Source organism: Podarcis erhardii, assembly GCF_964252035.2.
Source record: "Podarcis erhardii genome assembly, chromosome: 3".
Lineage (NCBI taxonomy): Eukaryota > Metazoa > Chordata > Lepidosauria > Squamata > Lacertidae > Podarcis > Podarcis erhardii.
In genome coordinates this window covers 13,544,353-13,566,963 of record NC_138507.1, presented here as the reverse complement: position 1 = coordinate 13,566,963, position 22,611 = coordinate 13,544,353, and the positions used below count along the sequence as shown (strand labels likewise).

Here is a 22,611-nt window from a genome sequence, read left to right as displayed (position 1 = left end):
CACGAGCGGAATGCCATCGATAGTGCTTTGGGTCCCAGCCAGATCATATAAAACTTGTTTCTGTTTCCGTTTTAACTGAACCTTACCTCTTCTTCCCAGCACTACAGAGAAAAGGTGTAGCTGCTTGCTGCCAATTGGCTACCTGTTCAAAGTGTTGGTTTGGATGTGTTTTTGGTGTTTTCCCCTGTACAGCCTGGGATCAGAACACCTGACAGTTTGTCTCACTTTGTGGCCTCTGCCATTTACAATTCCCTTCCGTTCTCTGTTGTCTTTATGGAGCCTGCTGGAATAACAACAAAATAATAATTCAGAACTGCCCCCTTTCTGCTACCATGAGAGCTCGCAAAAATATAGGTCTAATGGCAGCTTTTTGTACAGTATTCTTTTTTTAAAGATTTTATTTATGCTTTTACAATACAATGGTACATCCATTTCACGATATTCTTCATCATCCTTCTGCATTATTCGACTTCCCCACACCTTCCTCCATGGGTTCTTTTCGACTCTTAGTTGTGCTACATACCCTTCCACTTCTAGTTAATTCAGCTGCTGCTCATACGTCTGGTCTTACTTGGGGATTTATATAACTGTTGTAATTCATAAATATTCTGCAAAGTTTTACCACTCCTCTCCTATGGTATGTTCATCCTCTCCTATGGTATGTTCATCCTGGTTTCTTATCTTTGCAGTCAGCATCACTAACTCTACATATTCTAACTTAGTCTAGCAATCCTCTTTCGCTGGACTGTTTTTTGTCATTCCACATTTGTGCATAGGCTATTCTGGCCATAGCAGTTGCATAAAGAAACAGATTTAATACATTCTTAGGTATCTCACCCTCTATTATGCCCAAAAGGAACATCAGGGGGTTTGGGCTAGGTGTTCATCAGTATGCGGATGATACCCAGCTCTACCTCTCTTTTAAATCAGAACCAGTGAAGGCGGTGAAGGTCCTGTGTGAGAGTCTGGAGGCGGTTGGAGGATGGATGACGGCTAACAGATTGATGTTGAATCCTGACAAGACAGAAGTACTGTTTTTGGGGGACAGGAGGTGGGCAGGTATGGAGGATTCCCTGGTCCCGAATGGGGTAACTGTGCCCCTGAAGGACCAGGTGCACAGCCTGGGAGTCATTTTGGACTCACAGCTGTCCATGGAGGCACAGGTCAAATCTGTGTCCAGGGCAGCTGTTTACCAGCTCCATCTGGTATGTAGGCTGAGACCCTATCTGCCTGTGGACTGTCTTGCCAGAGTGGTGCATGCTCTGGTTATCTCCTGCTTGGACTACTTCAATGCGCTCTACATGGGGCTACCTTTGAAGGTGACCCGGAAACTACAACTAATCCAGAATGCGGCAGCTAGACTGGTGACTGGGAGTGGCCACCGAGACCATATAACACTGGTCTTGAAAGACCTTCATTGGCTCCCAGTACATTTCCGAGCGCAATTCAAAGTGTTGGTGCTGACCTTTAAATCCCTAAACGGCCTCAGTCCAGTATATCTGAAGGAGCGTCTCCACCCCCATCGTTCTACCTGGACACTGAGGTCCAGCACTGAGGGCCTTCTGGCGGTTTCCTCACTGCGAGAAGCCAAGTTACAGGGAACCAGGCAGAGGGCCTTCTCGGTAGTGGCGCCCTCCCTGTGGAACGCCCTCCCACCAGATGTCAAAGAGAACAAAAACTACCAGACTTTTAGAAGACATCTGAAGGCAGTCCTGTTTAGGGATGCTTTTAATGTTTGATGTATTACAGTATTTTAATATATTTTTGGGAAGCCGCCCAGAGTGGCTGGGTATAAATAAATTAGTAGTAGTAGTAGTAGTAGTATTATCTCCAGGCAGGGGTGTGTGTGTCAACATTAGCATCTTTTTTTATTTCTGTGTATATCATCTCTCAATATTCCTTAGCTTTTCCAGCCAGATGGGCAGGGAATAAATTATTATTATTATTATTATTATTATTATTATTATTATTATTATTATTATTACCTTCTTCAACCTTGTGTCCTCAGAAGTTGTTGGGGCAACAGTCACTGGCCTGCTCACTGGCCAAGCTGGTTAGGGATGGGGGAAGTTGTAATCCAACAACATCTGGGGACTCAAGGTTGAAGTATACCTCTTTCTGTTATCAAACAGCCTAGGAAGGTTGTGCCGAGCATTTGTTTTCCAAGAAGTAGAGATGCAGCTGGCTGCCACTGCCAAATAATGCTTTATCTTTCAATGTTCCTTCTGGATTCAGGCTGCATACACTTAGGCTTACCAAAATTGTGGGAATGTTGAGGATAGTAGGAGAGGATATATTGATTAAATATTATCCTTCCTCACTCACGCTAATGAGCTAGTAGCAGAGCACATTCCCTTGTACGTTGTAGGAAGCTAGTTGATGGATTCATGAGAATCATTTGAGTTAAGCAATCCAGTCTGGCTTGTCCAGATTGGATTGTTGCTGGTAAATCCCCTTTTGTTGCTGCTCTTTAGTCGATTAGTCATGTCCGACTCTTCGTGACCCCATGGACCAGAGGACACCAGGCACTCCTGTCTTCCACTGTCTCCGACAGTTTGGTCAAACTCATGTTAGTAGCTTCGAGAACACTGTCCAACCATCTCATCCTCTGTCGTCCCCTTCTCCTTGTGCCCTCAACCTTTCCCAACATCAGGGAGTCTTCTCTTCTCATGAGGTGGCCAAAGTATTGGAGCCTCAGCTTCAGGATCTGTCCTTCCAGTGAGCACACAGGGCTGATTTCCTTCAGAATGGATAGGTTTGATCTTCTTGCAGTCCACGGGACTCTCAAGAGTCTCCGCCAGCACCATAATTCAAAAGCACAAATTCTTTGGCGATCAGCCTTCTTTATGGGCCAGCTTTAGTTCCCTCTTAAAAACAATAATGACACAACAGTCTTCTTTTAAAAGTCACGATAAGGTTTACTTACGTTCAGTTCACCGTATGGTCCTGAAGGCAGGCTTTCGCTTGCAGTTACCATTACAGAGAAACGTGTGGGTTCATCCTCTGTTGGGAGTGAGCTCATATGCTGCTGGCTGAGAGCCAACAGACAGCAAAAGGCATCAAAGGTAAGAGCAAGCAAGAGCAACAGAGGAAGATGGCTGCATGATTAGTCTCTTTATAGGGTCTGTCAGGATCATGCCCATCTACCTGATCACACACAGGGGAAGGATGCTCCAGATCAGGTGTGACAAGAAATCCTCCCTGTCTGGAGCAAACAGGAAATGTTGTATCTGACTGCTTCAGTGATGCAACATCCCACAAAAATTCTTTTGACTTCACAGGGTTTCAAGTTGACCGTGCACACCCTTGATCACTTACAAACCCGCTGCACAGTTGCAGTAGAGTTGACCGCTTGCAGAGTTTCTCAGAGAGAGTGATAGACCAACATCAAAAAGGAAAGAAAATTATTTCCATCATCATGAATAGATGTTCTTCGGTTTTCCTTTTTTTAAAAAAAAAATAGGTGCTGATGAAAAGCCATCTCCTCTCTGCTTTGTAGATATGCATACAAAGCCTCATTATGCCTATTACTCTCTACAATGCACATTTTGTCATGAGAGGTCGTATAATCCTTTTATTTTTCCTCCTCCTCCTCCTCCTCTTCTTTTTTTAAAAGGAGCATCTCTTTTATCTATTCAGAGGAGCAATCAACATGCAAAAACCTTTTTGTGCTCCTACAGCAAGGGAAAGGGATCTGGCACCCCAAACTTGCCTTGGCTGCATCTATTCTGTAATGGTATAAAAAGAAGCTTGTCCTTATGGGTGCCTTTGTTTTACAAATAGCAACCATTCTTTCTTTTGCTTTTCTTTTTTTTTCAACTCATGGGGTAGGAGAAATGGGCAAGAACTTGATTAAAAGTAACATACGCACCGATGCCAAAAAACCAGACAGACAAGGCTTATAATAAAACGCTGGTCTCTGCGACTGCAACCATTTATGCAGCTTCCTTATTAACTCTTACTTCAACTTTCTGTTCTGGATCCCAAACTGTAACCGGACATGACAAATGAGCTGGAAACCTGGTGTGTTGCCTTTGCCGTTTCTGACATGCAAACCCAAAGACTCGGGGCTCGATCACAAGCCTTCTGTCAGGGCATTACAATAGGTGCTATCTGCTATTTGGATGGACAATAACATTCTAAAAAAAACTGGTTCTGCTATGAATTCATAAAAAGAATAGTTCCTCATTTTGCTCTAAGTACATTGTTGTTTTGCTAGCAGAGCTGGCCAAACTGCTGTGCGAGCTTACATAATGTCTATTGTGTTGTTGCTGTTGTTTAGTCGTTTAGTCGTGTCCGACTCTTCGTGACCCCATGGACCATTTCTGCACGCCAGGCACTCCTGTCTTCCACTGCCTCCCACAGTTTAGTCAAACTCATGCTGGTAGCTTCGAGAACACTGTCCAACCATCTCGTCCTCTGTCGTCCCCTTCTCCTTGTGCCCTCAATCTTTCCCAACATCAGGGTCTTTTCCAGGGAGTCTTCTCTTCTCATGAGGTGGCCAAAGTATTGGAGCCTCAGCTTCAGGATCTGTCCTTCCAGTGAGCACTCAGGGCTGATTTCCTTCAGAATGGATAGGTTTGATCTTCTTGCAGTCCATGGGACTCTCAAGATTTTCCTCCAGCACCATAATTCAAAAGCATCCATTCTTCAGTGATCAGCCTTCTTCATGGTCCAGCTCTCACTTCCATACATCACTGCTGGGAAAACCATAGCTTTTACTATATGGACCTTTGTTGGCAAGGTGATGTCTCTACTTTTTAAGATGCTATGTCTATTGTAATTAGAGTATATTAAAGCCAAGAGAAAAAAGGCTCAAGACACGATGGAGGTGCTTGCAAACTGAATTTCTTACTGTATTACCATTGGTCCATCTAGCTCTGCATTGTCTACACTGCTCTCCAGGATTTCAGACAAGTTTTCCTCGCAGCCTAACCAACGGTCTTCATTTTCCAGCACATCCCTGGATGAACCTTATTCATTCCCCCTTATCTTGGCTACTTTGTGTTGTTTTCCCAAAAAAATTGTACTTTTCATCTTTTATACATTTCATTAATTTTACAATCATTTTAACATTTCAGAGCTTCACTTCCTCCTCCCTCTATCTGCGGTTCCTTGAATTTATTTTTTAAAAAGTATCTTCTGCATATTCAGATTCATTTAATTGGCTCATTTAATTATCTACTTTAAATATATACTGTTATGAAACTGCAGGTTATTCCAATAATCCTGCCAATGTTTTTATCAGTTTGCAATTTATCTGTAAACATTCAATAAACTATTTCCATTCTTTTATATATATAACAAAGTTTGTTATCTTGATTTCTTATTCTTCCAGTAAGTTTTGCCATTTCTGCATATTCCATAAGTTTTTGTATCTATTCTTCCTTTGCTAGGACTTCTGCTTCTTTCCATTTCCAAGAAGTAACATTCTTGCTGCTGTAGTACCATACATAAATAAATTTCTTACAATTTAGGTAGTTCTGCCCTATAATTCCCAAAAGAAAAGCTTCTGGGTTTTGTTTTGTTTTTATTTTTTTATTTTTTTAAATAAATATTTATTAACAGTTTTTATTTTTAATTACAATACCAATAAACCATACAATATAACACTTCTCTTAACATGCTTTTCTTAACTTCTTTGGACTCCCTCACATCTCCCGCTCCTGCGTTCCTGACTATAAAATTTTATCCAGCAAATTTATCCCCTTGTTTCTATTCTTATTGTCTAATTTTCCAATGTTATATCTATAATTTTAGATATCCTTTATTCAAATCTTAAAAATTTAAATATAACCTAAAATTTCCAAAAATTTATCTTTTCTTAAATTTAGTTTATCTTCATATTTCACTTCATCTAGCTTAATGGTGCCAAGTTGTTTGTACTCTAGCATCCTTCTTAACATTCATACAATTTACAATATTTTTGTAGATAAATCTTGAATTTCTTCCAATCTTCTTCCACCGTCTCTTCTCCCAGGTCTCGGATTCTGCCAGTCATCTCAGCCAATTCCATATAGTCTATCAGTTGCATCTGCCATTCTTCCAGTGTGGGTAAATCTTGGGTTTTCCAATGCTTAGCGACAAGTATCCTTGCTGCTGTTGTTGCGTACATAAAAAATGTTCGGTCCTTCTTTAGCACCTTCTGGCCGACAATACTCAGAAGGAAGGCCTCTGGTTTCTTAGGAAAGGTATACTTAAATACCTTTTTCAGCTCATTATATATCATTTCCCAGAAAGCCTTCACTCCAGGGCAAGTCCACCAGAGGTGAAAGAATGTTCCTTCATTTTCTTTACATTTCCAACATTTGTTATCAGACAAGTGGTATATTTTTGCAAGTTTGACTGGGGTCATATACCATCTATATATCATTTTCATAACATTTTCTTTCAAAGCATTACATGCAGTGAAATTCAGCCCAGTGGTCCACAACCTTTCCCAGTCCTCAAACATGATATTATACCCAATGTCCTGTGCCCACTTTATCATAGCCGATTTGACCGTTTCATCTTGTGTGTTCCATTTTAACAGCAAGTTATACATTCTTGAAAGTACCTTCGTCTTAGGCTCTAACAATTCCGTCTCCAACTTCGATTTTTCCACCTGGAATCCTAACTTTTTGTCAAGTTTAAAAACTTCTTTAATCTGAGCGTAATGTAGCCAATCTCGCACTTTGTCTTTCATTTTCTCCAGACTCTGCAATTTCCAATTATCTCCATCTTTTTCTAATATTTCCCAATACTTCGGCCATTCGGCCTCCATATTGAGTCTTTTCTGGGCCTTAGCTTCCAGTGGTGAAAGCCACCTCGGAGTTTTATTTTCCAATAAGTCTTTGTATTTTGTCCAGACATTAAACACTGCTTTTCTGACAATATGGTTCTTGAAAGCCTTATGAATCTTAACCTTGTCATACCATAAATATGCATGCCAACCAAAAGCATTGTTAAAACCTTCCAAATCCAATACATCAGTGTTCTCGAGAAGCAGCCAATCTTTTAGCCAGCAGAAAGCTGCTGATTCGTAATACAACCTTAAGTCTGGCAGGGCAAAGCCCCCTCTTTCTTTCGCATCAGTTAATATCTTAAACTTAATTCTGGGCTTTTTGCCCTGCCAGACAAATTTGGAAATATCTCTCTGCCACTTCCGAAAGCACTCCGTTTTGTCCACAATCTGCAAAGTTTGAAACAAAAACAGCATTTTTGGCAATACATTCATCTTTATAGCGGCGATTCGGCCTAACAAGGAAAGTTTCAATCTTGTCCAGCTTTCTAAGTCTCTCTTAATTTCTAACCAACATTTCTCATAGTTGTCCTTAAATAGACTCATTTTTTTTGCTGTTATATTTACCCCTAGGTATTTTACTTTTTAAACCACGTTTAACTCTGTCTCTTTCTGAAACCTTTCTGACTCTGTAACTGTCAAGTTTTTTTCCAATACCTTAGTTTTTTGCTTATTTAATTTAAATCCCGCCACCCGACCAAACTCTTGAATCAATTGTAATACTCTTTTCGTACTAGATTCTGGCTCCTGTAAAGTCAAAACTAGGTCATCTGCAAAAGCTTTAAGTTTGTACTGTTTCGCTCCGACCTGAATTCCTTCAACCAACCGGTCTCCTCTGATCATAATCAAGAGCACCTCCAGGACCGAAATAAATAAGAATGGGGAAATAGGGCAGCCTTGTCGTGTTCCTTTTTCAATTTTAAACCCTTCTGTAACCACATTGTTGACTATCAATTTGGCCTTTTGTTCTGAATAGATTGCATCTATCCCATTTTCGAATCCCCGTCCCACTCCCATCCCTTCCAAGTTTTGCTTCATAAATTTCCAGGAAATATTGTCAAAGGCCTTCTCCGCATCTATAAAAATTAACACAGCTTTTGTATTGATATTTGTTTGCAGAAGTTCCAAAATATCAATAATGTTCCTTGTATTAGCAAACAAATGTCTACCTGGGAGAAAGCCTGCCTGGTCCTTATGAATTACTTCATTTAGAACTTTTTTGAATCTACTTGCTAAAATATCTGCAAATATTTTGTAATCCACATTTAAGAGGGAGATGGGACGGTAATTCTTAAGTTGAGTCTTTTCTTTTCCGTTTCCAGTTTGGGTATCAATGTGATGAAGGCCTCTTTCCACGATTCCGGCGCCTTTTTCCCTTCCAAAATTTCGTTGCCTACCTCCATCAGTGGTTGTATCAAATAGTCTTTTAATGTCTTATAATACTTGGAGGTAAGCCCATCTGGCCCTGGAGATTTGCCCAATTGCATGTTCTGAATGGCTTGTTCAATCTCTTGTCGTGTTGTTTTACAATTCAGGATTGATCTGTTTTCTTGTGACAATTTTGGTAATCCATTCTTTATCAAAAATTGTTCTATCTCAGCCTCATCTTGCGGCCCTTGAGTATACAGTTGTTTGAAATATCTCTGGAAACATCTAATCTCCATATGGTTCTGTATGTTTCTTCCTTCAATCTCTAAATTTGTAACTGTATTCATTTTTTGTCTCTTCTTCAACTGCCATGCTAGCAGTTTCCCACATTTAGTCGCCGATTCAAATGTTCTTTGTTTCATTAGTTTAACTTTCCACTCTATTTCCTGGTTTATCAATTTGGAATATTGTGCTTGATAAAGTTTAATTTCTCTCAGAACCGGCTGTGACTTCGGTTTTGATCTTAATTTCTTCTCACATTCTTTAATTTTCTCCAAAATCATGTCTTTTTTCTCATTTTGTATCCTTTTCTTTACAGCATTCTGTTGTATCAAGAACCCCCTCATCACGGCCTTGCTTGCGTCCCAGATAATTCTTTTTTCCACCGTGGTGTTCAAATTTATCTCGAAATAATCTTTCAAAGCTTTTTGGGCCTTCTTAATAATCTCCTGATCTCGAAACAAATTGTCATTCATCTTCCATCTGAAGGAGCCGGTTGGTAGTAGTCTCATATCCATCTTTACTGCATTATGGTCGGAGCAGGTCTTTGGGCAGATTTCCACCTTTCTGATCTTAGGTGCCAGACCTCTAGATATCCATATTTGGTCAATTCTTGTCCATGTCAGTTGGGCTTCAGAAAAGAATGTTCCCTCTCTTCCCAAGGGGTTCTTTGTCCTCCAAATGTCAATCAAGTCCATATTGTCAGTCAGTTCGAAAAAAGTCTTAGGTAGTCTGCCATCTTTTGTTACATTTTGGCTTTGTGACTTGTCCATGTTGGTTGATACCACCCCATTCATATCCCCCATCATGATGATGTTGTCATAGTCCAGATAATCCAGCATGCTCTCATGCAACTTCTTGTAAAATTCCGATTTCCCCTCATTTGGTGCGTAAATTCCTAATATTAAAAGCTTCTCTCCTTGATGTTGTATCTCAATTGCCAAAATTCTTCCTTGCTCATCTTTAAATATAAATTTTGGTGACAGGCTCTCCTTTGCATAAATCACCACTCCTCTTTTCTTCACTCTGTCCGAAGAAATAAATTCTTGGCCTAATCTTTTATTTATTAACACTTTTTTATGGAGCCTAGTCACGTGTGTTTCTTGCAAACAAATAATGTCCAATTGTTCTTTTTTCAATATGTGAAATATCCTCCTCCTTTTTTCCGGGGAGTTGCATCCATTAATATTCCAGCTCAGATAACTGTCCGATTGCTTGTACATTCAGAGCCACTTGTTCAGTTATTTTGTTTAAACAGGCTGCATTTTGGTCAATCTTGGCCGTTTGTTCATCTACTTTCTTGTCCAAAGTTTCCAATTTTTCCAAGATTTTCTCTAAAGTTGGACCCAATGCTCCTGCAGCCATATCTTCCACCTGTAATTGCTCAGTTTCTTCTTCCCCTGCCGACGGCAGAGTAGGAACAGAAGATCTGTGTGCCTGTGAGGCTAAGGCTAAAGTTGTTTGTCTGGTTCTAACTCTGGCCTCTTTTTTTCTTGCGCCACTCATACCAATTTTGTCTAGCAATCAAGGTCAAGCTAAGTTGTTCCCATGGGAATGCAACAGCCCAGAGAGTAAACAGTCAAATAGGAGGAAAGGAAAGAGAAAGTAAAGTTAAGTCACATCTGTAAGTCCAAAATCCTCTAGAGGGAGCTCATAATGTCTTAAGGGAAGAAGCCAAGTCAATAAAAGTCAGTAAAATCCGATTTAGTTTCCAGGAACCTTCAGTTAAATTGGGTTTTGTTTTGTTTTTAATATACAAAGGTTATTTTGAACATCCTTTTCAATTCATTATATATCATTTCCCAGTAAGCTTTAACCTTACTACAAGGCCACCACATATGGTAAAAACAACCTTCTTTCTCTTTACATTTCCAACATTTGTTTGATTTAGATTTATACATTTTTGTCAGTTTACTTAGTGTTAGATACCAATGATATATAATTTTCATACAATTTTCTCTTAAACCACAACATGCTGTAAATTTTATATCCATATTCCACAATCGTTCCCATGCTTCCATATCTATATTATGACCGATATCTATTGCCCAGTGTATCACTGAGGATTTCCCTAGATATTCCTAGGCTTGATTACCTAGTTCCTCCCAAGGTGAGGGGAAGTGGACCTAGCCAAGTCTGGCTGGACAGCTTACTCTATGGTATTAACCCCTTCATGCACATTTCCCAGTAAGTTTTATCTTGGCTACTTTGGGAAATATGCAATTCCATCACTTACCAAAGCAGAGCCTTGCTTAGTTTTAACAGAGAATTATCAATACTGTACAGCTAAAATGATGGGCATCTGCTAAAACTGTACTACCCAGGACAGGATGGGGTTGGGCAGAGTTGTTAAGGCAGCAGAGAGCATTGTTGGTTGCCCACTCTCCACCTTAGAGCAGATTTATGCCACAAGGTGCCATAGGACGGCACTGGACATAGTAAAAGATCCATCGCATCCTGGTCACTGTCTCTTCGAGCTCCTGCCGTCGGGACGGAGATACAGGACGATGAAGACAAGAACGAGCCGTCTCAAGAACAGCTTCTTCTCCAGAGTGATCTCGGCCCTGAATGGGAAGCCTGGACTTTGAAAGTCATCTAATCTTCCTTGCTGTATTATACTGTATTGTTTAAATTAGTGTTCTTTATAGTTGTTCTGATTTTGTGTGGAGTGCCCTACCTGGGTGGATGGAGCAGCCAAGTAATTTCGTTGTCCCCGAGGGGGGGCAATGACAATAAAGATATATTATTATTATTATTATTATTATTATTATTATTATTATTATTAAATATGTCTGAATACTGCTCACTGGATTATTTTTCTAATGTGTTATTTATTTGGGGTTTTTTTTATTTCAGATAAAATTGTCAGATTTTGGATTCTGTGCCCAGGTTTCAAAAGACGTTCCGAAACGGAAATCACTTGTTGGAACCCCCTACTGGATGGCACCTGAAGTGATCTCCAGACTGCCTTATGGAACAGAGGTAAGTACAACTGGTGTTTTGTTCCATACAGCAACATATATTCATTTTATCACCCATTCCATTCAACAGAAGCACATTATCGTCAAAGCAAAAAAGACTTCTGGACCAGCTTACATGCCATGAAGCAAAACAAAGATTGTCCCTACACACAGCTTACATTCTAAAAGAAACAGCACAAAAGGAAAGGTGGGGAAAGGGAGGAGGAGGGAAGAGGAGAGCAAACAAACCCAGGCACCATTATTTTTAAAGCTACATGACAGTTCTTATAATGATAAGCCAAAATGGAAAGGAAGAACCAAATGGATCTGGCTTCTCAGAGAAGTGCAGAATTCAGCAGCCAGATTGCTCACCGGAACAAGACGGTATAAGCATATTACACCGATCCTGGTCTGACAGCACTGGCTGCCAATTAGTTTCTGGGGCCAATTCAAAGTGCTGGTTTTGACCTATAAGGCCTTAAACGACTCAGGACCGCAATACCTCAAGGATGTCCTCTTTCCATATGAACCTACCTGGTCCCTGAGAACATCTTCTGAGGCCCTTCTTCGTGTGCCTCCTCCTCGAGAGGTCCAGAGGGTGGCAACATGAGAACGGGCCTTCTCTGCAGTGGCTCCCCATCTGTGGAATGCTCTCCCCAGGGAAGTTCGCCTTTAGGAGCCAGGCAAAAATGTTCCTTTTCAACAAGACCTTTGCTTGTTTTGAATGTCATTCTAAGCCCTTTTAAAATGTGGGGTGTGTTTTTTTTGGGGGGGGGAGTTATTGGGTTGTCATTTTTATTTTTATTATGTATTTTGTGGTTTTATATCTTGATTTTGTTCTGTGAACCGCCCTGAGACCCCCAGGTATAGGGCGGTATATAAATTCTAATAATAATAATAATAATAATAATAATAATAATAATAATAATAATGTGCCCCTGCTTCCCACCGCTCCCTGTACTGCAGCCTGATGTTATCACTGCTGCCAGGTAATAAATACAGTGGTACCTCGGGTTACAGACGCTTCAGGTTACAGACGCTTCAGGTTACAGACTCCACTAACCCAGAAATAGTACCTCGGGTTAAGAACTTTGCTTCAGGGTGAGAACAGAAATTGCGCAGCGGTGGCGCGGTAGCAGCAGGAGGCCCCATTAGCTAAAGTGGTACCTCAGGTTAAGAAAAGTTTCAGGTTAAGAACGGACCTCCGGAACAAATTAAGTTCTTTACCCAAGGTACCACTGATGGAAGAGCCCAGTGGAGCAGGTGTTTCAGCAGGTCCAGTGAAGTGGCCCTGTGTGGCCCCATCTCTATTTCTGTATAATATAATCTCTATAATACACTTGAGTGCATTATGGAACCCCCAAGTAGCCAGTCTAATGGTCCCTATGAATACCAACGGAGGGCTCCATTCAACTAAGTTCTACTCAAGAGGAGACCCACTGAATTCAATATGCCTATCAGGCACGTCTTGCCCATAGAGGCAAGTGGTGTGGGACGCCAGGGCGCCAAGTTCTGGAGGGTGCCAGGGAAGAGGCGGAGGCTGGATGTGGCTCCTCCTGGCATCAGCTTGCCGCCCTCGCCCACCTCACTGTGGTGCGCCCGGAGCCTCTGCCTCTTCCCCACTGGAGGAGCTGCCCTCCAGCCACTGCCCGCCTCCTCTAGCCCTGCAAAGCTTCCGGCACAATGGCGCCAGATATACTTGACGGCCCTGGTGCCTATGTTAATCATGTGCATTGATTTCAGTGGGTAGAACTAGCATTGGCTACAAACCACAGCTTCAAAATGTCCTTGCACATTTAACCTTTTCCCATGAGAGAAGCTTCATGGGAACGGACAGGCCTTTGCAGCAATTTCGGTGCCCCACCGAAGCTATCAGAGTCTCAGAAATTGCTGCAAGGATTCTCATGTACCAGCAGTTTGCTTGATACTTTTCTCCATCCAGTGTCATCCTTGGTAATACTGCATGTTTAGAAAGGGAAACTGTAAGTGACCATTTGGGATGCATTGATTATGTAATATATTACTCAGTGCAAAGTGAAAAATCCATCATGCCTTACTGAAGTGAAGGCCCAAGACAGGTGACAAATACAAGATGGGTGACACCTGGCTTGAGAGCAGTACATGTGAAAAGGATCTAGGAGTCTTGGTTGACCACAAACTTGACATGAGCCAACAGTGTGACGCGGCAGCTAAAAAAGCCAATGCAATTCTGGGCTGCATCAATAGGAGTATAGCATCTAGATCAAGGGAAGTAATAGTGCCACTGTATTCTGCTCTGGTCAGACCTCACCTGGAGTAGTGTCCAGTTCTGGGCACCACAGTTCAAGAAGGACACTGACAAACTGGAACGTGTCCAGAGGAGGGCAACCAAAATGGTCAAAGGCCTGGAAACGATGCCTTATGAGGAACGGCTAAGGGAGCTGGGCATGTTTAGCCTGGAGAAGAGGAGGTTAAGGGGTGATATGATAGCCATGTTCAAATATATAAAAGGATGTCACATAGAGGAGGGAGAAAGGTTGTTTTCTGCTGCTCCAGTGAAGCGGACATGGAGCAATGGTTCCAAACTACAAGAAAAAAGATTCCACCTAAACATTAGGAAGAACTTCCTGACAGTAAGAGCTGTTCGACAGTGGAATTTGCTGCCAAGGAGTGTGGTGGAGTCTCCTTTGGAGGTCTTTAAGCAGAGGCTTGACAACCATATGTCAGGAGTGCTCTGATGGTGTTTCCTGCTTGGCAGGGGGTTGGACTCGATGGCCCTTGTGGTCTCTTCCAACTCTATGATTCTAGGTGTTGATCATCATGTGAGCTGCGCACAGGTGGTCTGAAGCGAGCTGCTGCCATTCCTGTGGATCCTCCTTTTATTGAGACAAATATGCAAGCCAGGCAGATACATTTTGGGCTGTGACCTTTACACATCTTCCGTCCCGAGATCGTGGGGTGGCACGAAGTTATTTTGGCACCTGTTTCCACAGCATCATTTTCCCCTTGCAGAGTGTATGACGAAGGAGACAAAAGGTCTCAGGGAAAAATGGTCACAGACAGGACACCGCTGACTGCTGAGACCACAAAAGGTCAGACATAGGGGACGATGTTCCGACAGCCATGTCTTGTCTGAGGAGGAGTTTGCCCTGCACCCCAGGGTCACGCGTGCAGGCAGACTGTGCCTGCCTGCTGGTGGAAAGTGTGTTCTCTCCGGACCTCACTGTCCACTCCGCGATATCCCTACACCTTACGGCTGCACATAAGATAAGGACATCACATTTTAGGGCCTATCATACTGAAGTTGCAAAATAAAGCACGGCTCATTATTTAATACTGTGTTTTAGCTTTCTGGTGTTGAGTATTTTCTTAAATAAATAAATAAACCTACCCACTAAACAGGATTTCTGCTCAGATGATTTCTTGGGCCAGGGTGCCTGTAGTTGATGGGCAAAGCGACCCTGTCAAAAATATTATTGAAATAAATAAAAAAATTGTCCAGTAGCACCTTAGAGACCAACTAAGTTTGTTCTGGGTATAAGCGTTCGTGTGCATGCACACTTCATTATTATTTCTTTGATGTTTTGTCATGTTTTTAATATTCTGTTGGGAGCTGCCGAGAGTAGCTGGGAAACCCAGCCAGATGGGCAGGGTATACCTATTATTATTATTATTATTATTATTATTATTATTATTAAATATAATATAATATAATAATTATACTATAATTATTTGTTCACTGAATCCCGAATCCAGCATGACACATTCAATCGAAAGCTATAACAACAATCTGCAGCATCTTTGAATTTAGCTACTCCACCCCCCCACAAAATCTACATGCTGACTGTACAAGCACAGAAAATATAAATTAACTCATAATCAATCTCAGTTCGAATTAGAAAAATGTTAACGTTCAATGAACCAGAGTCAGGGCTCATTATACAATCAAGGATTAACTGTATTGTACTTGATCTTCACCAAAAGGCCGAGAATTACAAATACAATAGATTTTGACTTAATTAACTAATTTCTAGTTTCAGTGGCATTACTAAATTTAAGCATAGTCAGTGATACCCAGTGAAACCCAGTGCATGGAAACTGGTAACACTGTCTATTCCAGCAGGAGAAGAAATTCCAGATTTTTTAAAAAAGCACTGCCTAGGTTGGGATTAGGTATCTTTCCAGAGCCACCCTGAACCAAATGTGTAATCTCACTCTTGGGACTCAGCTACATTAGTAAAAAATAAATAAAAATGTTTTGAATGTGTTTTAAACATGCAACGCCAGATGGCACCGCAGAGCAAAAAAGTTCTATGTGATTTTTACATAGCGTTTTTTTCTTTTGTTACAATGATTTAATTTCTGACATATTCGTAGCAGGTTTTCTCCCTGTGTGTAGATCCACCCTGTGTCACCAGTCCTTCAGGAGAGATTTTCACCAAGCAGACTTAGCTCTTTTAAAAATGTTGATAGGACAATGTCTCTATGGGGATTAGACACCTGTGTGCAGCGCCTTTCAGACTTTAATACATGGATGTATATTGCAGGTGGATATCTGGTCCCTTGGCATCATGGTCATAGAAATGATCGATGGAGAGCCGCCTTATTTCAATGAGCCACCTCTCCAGGCAATGCGCAGGATCCGGGACAATTTACCACCAAGGGTGAAGGATCTACATAAGGTCAGAGGGTCCACACTTTCATGAAAGCCCTGGTCAGTCATTCTGAGCCTCAGGCAAATAGAACTGCATGAGGGAGAGAGCAAAGAACATGCTTGATGGCTCCTGTCTTCACATCTCTGTCGCCCTGTGTCACCCACATAAACATGATTGGAGGAGAAGGTCTGTAGTGGTGAAGCTGCTCTATGCCTCTAAGGCTCCCCGCATGATCATGACTCAGTCTAAACTATGCACAGGGAGCCTACATCTCCGGATAAAGCTCACCACTGTAGACCTTTGCCCTCTGATGTGTGGAAGGTGATGGACAAGGGTAATAAGTACATGACTGAAGGGTTGTGGGCAGCTGGGGAACCTTTGGCCCTACAGATGTTGCTGGTTCATAAGTCCCAGAAGCTTTTCTTTTGGGAATTATAGGGACAGAACTACATAAACTGTATAGAAACTTATTCATGTATGCTACTACAACAGCAAGAATGTTACTTGCCCCAAAATGAAAAGAAGCAGAAGTCCTAGCAAAGGAAGAATGCGTACAAATCTGTGGATCTGGTGGAACGCTCTGTCACAAGAGACTAGGGCCCTGCGGGACTTGACATCTTTCTGCAGGGCCTGCAAGACAGTGCTGTTCCACCAGGCCTTTGGCCAAGGTACAGCCTGACCCACTCCTTCTGTAATCCTCATAGAACTCTAGCCCAATGGTTGCCATCAGTTTGATTCTGAATTGATTTTAGAATGTATTTCAATTGACTGACTGTGATTTTATGTAAATTGTGCTATTTTTACTGTTGTTAGCCACTCTGAGCCTGGCTTTGGCTGGGGAGGGTGGGATATAAATAAAATTTTATTATTATTTTATTGTTAAGAAATATGCAGAAATGGTGAAACTTACTGGAAGAATAAGAAATTAGGATAACAATTTATTTTATTTTTTTTACAAAATAATGAAAATCGTTTATTAATAAATTATAAACAGATAAAAACATTGGCAGGATTATTGTAATAAACTGTAGTTTTATATGAGTATAAATTTAAAGAAGATGAATAAATGAGCAAACTGAGTTAATTTGGATATGCAGAAGATATTAAAAACAAATTTAAGGAACCGCAGAAAGAGGGAGAAGGAAGTTTTGAAATGTCAAAGTCATTTTAAAATTAGTGAAATGTACAAAAATGAAAAATATAAACAAACAAATATAAGTCCCATCATCCCTGACCATTGGTTGTAATGGCTGGGGCTGATGGGAGTTAGAGTCTAACAGAAACTGGAGGGCCAAAGGTTCCCTAGACCTGAGCTAGTGCACCCCTAATCTCCCATCATCACGTTAAGCACTGATGGACTGAAGCCTTGTGCTCATTACCAGCTACCTTCATAAGAAGAGGCCTGCAGCATCAGGTCACTGGACCATCTAGTCCAGCATCCTGTTTTCACAGTGGCCAAGCAGATACAGATGCAACTAGATTCATCCTCAAGCACATCCCTGAACAAATAGGCCCTCAAACTGCCTTGTCTTAGAGTTAGTTGGATGATGGCATTCCTGGACCCTCTGCTCAGAATGTAATCCTCTGCCCCAAAGCCAAAGCTTCCCCTTTTGTTCACCCTTGGTACCTTTGGGGTTATTTGGGGGTCAGAGAAAGAGGAAGTGGTTGGAGCTATGAACAGAGCGCTGTTTGGCACATACCTGCTCAATGATTTGCACACAGCTTCACACACCTGCTCATGAAGTCGGCTCCTGTTGTAAGCCACTTGTTTCAATTTCTTGCAAGATTTGAAGAGGCACAATCTAGAACTTCGCCACCTTATTCCCACCTTCATTCTGCTGCATGCATAGACCGGGTCTTGGATAATGAACTCCTGAACACATGAAAGTCCCACAGCTGTGCTGCACACGGCTATTAAATGACAGAAGGCTGCAGCACCAATCATTTAGGTGTTGCCTTCTTCACAATGTTGCTTTTGCTTTTCCAGGTTTCCTCGGTACTCCGTGGCTTCTTAGACTTGATGTTGGTGAGGGAGCCTTCCCAGAGAGGAACAGCACAGGAACTGTTGAGACATCCATTTCTGAAACTGGCTGGGCCTCCTTCTTGCATAGTGCCTCTCATGAGGCAATACAGGCATCACTAAATCCAGTAGGGTTCCCCCCTCACTTTTTGTTTCTTCTGGAGGAGCTGGATGAAAGCTGGCAAGTAGGCTGAAGGCACCTCTGTTGAGCTACCACTGCTGGCACACGATGAAGGAGACTTCTCTGAGTTTATGAAGATACTTTTTTCCCTTTGCTTGGTAACCAGGCATGTTGACAGTTAATACTCCTGTGTCGGATGCACCTTTCACAATCCATCGGTGTCGTTAGTCTGTCAACTATCAAAGCAGAAGGACGTTACTTGTAGCACAACCCAGATGGAGCATCCATTTTTTTATTTGAAACCGAAGCAAGGCGGCACTTCTACTTCAGAAGGACTTTTTTCCTGACAAAAACGAACAAGCACTTTTTATCTCAGTTGTAGCAATGTGACGTATTTTGAAATGAATTTGTAATTTTCTGTACATTGCTTTTGATAATTTACAGTACTTTGATGTCATAGCGGTCGTGCTGGTAGAGGTGGTAGATGTAAGTTAATAAGCATTTGAGCGAGATCTTTCCTACTTTTCTATCCCTTTTGATGAGAAAGGAACACACACACACACTTTAACAGCTCAGAATGTTGACAAGAACTTTTCATCTGTGTTAGTCAAATGTACATCTTCATTTTGCAAACATTCAACTTGCTGAGCAATACAAGATACCTTTTCTCCCCTTGGAAATAATGTGTAAAGATTTCAGTATTGTCTGGAAGCAATGAGTATCTTACAAAATACACAGGACCTTATGCCAAGGGCTGAATTGCATATTTATATTTATCATGTCAAACTGACAGCTATTGTGTGGCGGTATATCAAATCATCAGTGTCCACAGAAAGTGTCCAGATAGAGATTTGCTTGCCAAGAGGTAAGCTTTCCAGTTGTGAAAATATTTCAATTGCAAAGGCTGCAGTTGAGTGACATATGTCACTTATGACATATGCCTATAGCTGGATGCTGATTTTGCTTATGCTCAAACTCCCACAGCCCTGCCATTGCCTTTGTTTCAGACAGGCCTGCACAATTTGTGAACACCAAACTAAACACAGACCTCTGCAGTCACCTACTGTGGCCTGCCAACAGCTCAGTATACCACCTTAACCATGCTTGGCCTGCAGAAACAGAAGGCTACAGCACACATAACAAGCCACAATGCACAGCTAGCAAGCTGTGTCCCTTTTGGTGAGTTGCACAGATGTTGTGCAGACCTGGTTGTGTGCAGCTTGTAGTGTAACAGCAGGAGTCTTGGGGCTGTACCCAATGAAGTCATCCCATTCATGCAAAGACATTGGGGCAATGCAACTCTCCTTCTTCTCCTCTCCCACCTCCCCACTGCGCCCCAGTAAATCTCTCCTAGAGTGTTGGAGGGAGGGACCAAACGAGATGTTGGGGGAGATCCACAGGAGACCAGAGAGAAGGAAAGTGTTATTGCGGAAACAGAAGACCTCACATGGATGGGACGACTTCATTTTTCGAGTGGAAAAAGTAAACAAAAGAATCCCATTTACCATCCAGTTTCACATCCTTTATAGGGCAACATACGATGTGTCTGGGGACCCAAGTCAACTGGAGAAGAAAGACTTAATGATTGGGCTCAGCTAGCAATGTGGGCAATTCTTTGTGTTAGTCTGTGTTGACTCCAGTGTCACAATATTCGTATTCATTATTTAGAGTCACGCTTTGGGAGTCAAACACCAGCCTCAAGATGTCCAGCAAGTGACAGGGCATTTCCCAAGTTGAAATCCAAGTGTTTGTAAGATTCCAGTCGACATGTTCACCATTCAGGGGGAAATGCTGTGTAGACCCTATTGGAATGTGAATTCAGCAGTGACTACTACAACCAATTTTGTGTTGCTTGTTGAATATATTTGCATGTTTACCATAGACCTATAGCGCATTGCCTTTATAAGTGCTTCATAATTATTTCCATGATGGAGGGGGTTTATTTATTAATGATTTTTTAAAAATTATGCACAATATGAAAGCCATGTATTTTCCAACTTTTTTTGTTATTACTGACTTCACTTGAAAAAAATTATCTGACCCAAAATCTAACATATCTGGTTAGAACGTTTTGCATTACGAAGGGTGTTTCTCCCCCCTCAACACAAATAAGTTGGTCATTCCCTATTGTAATAAATGAGAAGCAAAACAATAAGTTAGAAGGCTGTTGATTCTAGATAGATTTGTCAATGATGATGAAGATCCTGTACTTTATTCCATCACAAATACATTAATTATTTTTTTAAAACCAAGTCAAAAAAGTAACTAAGTAATGCTTCTTCAGTTTGCATAACACCTTAAGGCTACAATCCAATATATACTTTCCTGGGAGTAAGTCCCATTGAACTCAGTGAGACATCTTTCTGTGTAGGCATGCCTAGGCTTGTGCTGTTAGTGCTTAAGGGGATTATCACAACTAAAGAAATAAACCACAAACTTAAGGTTGGATGCGGGTGGCGCTGTTTGTTAAATCACAGAGCCTAGGGTTTGCCAATCAGAAGGTTGGCAGTTCAAATCCCCACTACGGGTTGAGCTCCCGTTGCTCAGTCCCTGCTCCTGCCAACCTAGCAGTTTGAAAGCAGGTCAAAGTGCAAGTAGAACCAGCGGGAAGTTCAATGGTTTTTTCGTGTGCTGCTCTGGTTTGCCAGAAGCGGCTTAGTCATGCTGACCACATGACCCGGAAGCTGTACACCGGCTCCCTCGGCCAGTAAAGCGAGATGAGCGGCGCAACCCCAGAGTCGTCCACAACTGGACCTAACGGTCAGGGGTCCCTTTACCTTTACTTGAGGTTACAAAAATAATTTGCCAGTGAAGCCTATGTTGGTGTTATTTCTTACCATTTTATTTGGAACTAATGGCCTGATCTTCTGAGCTACTGAAACTAGACCTGAGCTTCGTGATCCAGCTTCAGATGAAATCCTAACAGAGCATAATCCATAAGGTATTCCATGCCAGTACTTACCCCTAGGTATCTATAGATACATCTTAATATCATAATCAGAGCAACCCAGGATCCCCTGCTGCATACCTTTTGAGCAGTAAGTAGAATGTTCATACTTTTTATTTAATGTAGCTTTGCCACCATCTTTTCTGAAGCATCCAGGGCCAGTCCACCCATGAGGCAAGGTGAGGCAACCACCTCTGCTGGCAAGATTCACAGGGGAAGCAGATCCCTGTGTAGATATTTATCACCCTCTTGTTCCTGGTGCAGATCTTCACTCACCCTTTCTTCCCAGGCAGGAATGGGGTTGCCATTTTGTGGTTTCCATCAGGTCGTCCTTCCACCACCACCTGGCCTTATCCTTAACCTCTGAACTTTTCCCATCTTGCCCATCTCATGTTGATTGAATGCTCCCTGGGTGGCAGCTATGGCTTGATTTCTGGCAGCCGATGAGAAAGAGCTGGACTATACCACTTTGGACTGCCAGGAGGGGGGTCACAAGATGGAATGCTCCTCCATGGGGGGGGGGTGGAAGCCACTGCTACTCACTAAAAAAAAGACCTTTGTGCAAGACTGCACTAGAATCCTTCTCCCTGGCATGTTAATTTTTTATGTGCAGGCAACATTTCTTGTATGGGAGACTTTCTAAGAATGTGAACTTCCACCTGCATGCTGGCATGGTACAGCCCAGATAGTCCTATACTATTGCTGTGTTGTTCTGTGCTCTGACTTGCATGCTGCTTGTGCAAAGCAGCAGTAGTAGTAGTAGTAGTAGTAGTAATAATAATAATAATAATAATAATAATAATAATAATAATAATAATTCCAAGCCACTCTGGGTGGCTCCCAACAGAATATGAAAATACAATAGTCTATTAAACATTAAAAGCTTCCCTAAACAGGGCTGCATTCAGATGTCTTCTAAAAGTCTGGTAATTGTTTATCTCCTTGACATCTGATAGGAGGGCGTTCCACAGAGCGGGTGCCACTACCGAGAAGGCACTCTGCCTGGTTCCATATAACTTGACTCCTCGCAGCGAGGGAACCGCCAGAAGGCCCTCAGCACTGGACCTCAGTGTCCGGGCAGAACGATCGGGGTGGAGACGCTCCTTCAGGTATACTGGGCCAAGGCCGTTTAGGGCTTTAAAGGTCAGCACCAACACTTTGAATTGTGCTCAGAAACGTAGTGGGAGCCAGTGTAGGTCTTTCAAGACCAGTGTTATGTGGTCTTGGCGGCAGCTCCCAGTCACCAGTCTAGTTGCTGCATTCTGGATTAGTTGCAGGTTCCAGGTCACCTTCAAAGGTAGCCCCACATAGAGCGCATTGCAGTAGTCCAAGCAAGAGATAACTAGAGCATGCACCACTCTGGCAAGACAGTCCGCGGGAAGGTAGGGTCTTGGCCTGCGTACCACTTGGAGCTTATAAACAGCTACCCTGGACACAGAATTGACCTGTGCCTCCATGGACAGCTGTGAGTCCAGAATGACTCCCAGGATGTGTACCTGGT

The 22,611-nt window shown here is 42.0% G+C and overlaps 1 protein-coding gene across 4 annotated transcripts in view; it reads left to right on the top strand.

Moving 5' to 3' along the window:
- PAK5 (p21 (RAC1) activated kinase 5) overlaps positions 1-20,144 on the top strand; it is a 120,714-nt gene extending 100,570 nt beyond the window's left edge. For all 4 annotated transcript variants that reach the window (XM_081857029.1, XM_081857027.1, XM_081857028.1 and 1 more), the window contains 3 exons: positions 11,285-11,410; positions 15,915-16,049; positions 18,010-20,144. In XM_081857029.1, coding sequence (XP_081713155.1) covers positions 11,285-11,410; positions 15,915-16,049; positions 18,010-18,165 — 417 coding nt within the window. In that variant the 3' untranslated portion in view covers positions 18,166-20,144. The remainder of the gene's footprint in view (positions 1-11,284; positions 11,411-15,914; positions 16,050-18,009) is intronic.
- Positions 20,145-22,611: the final 2,467 nt, after the last annotated feature.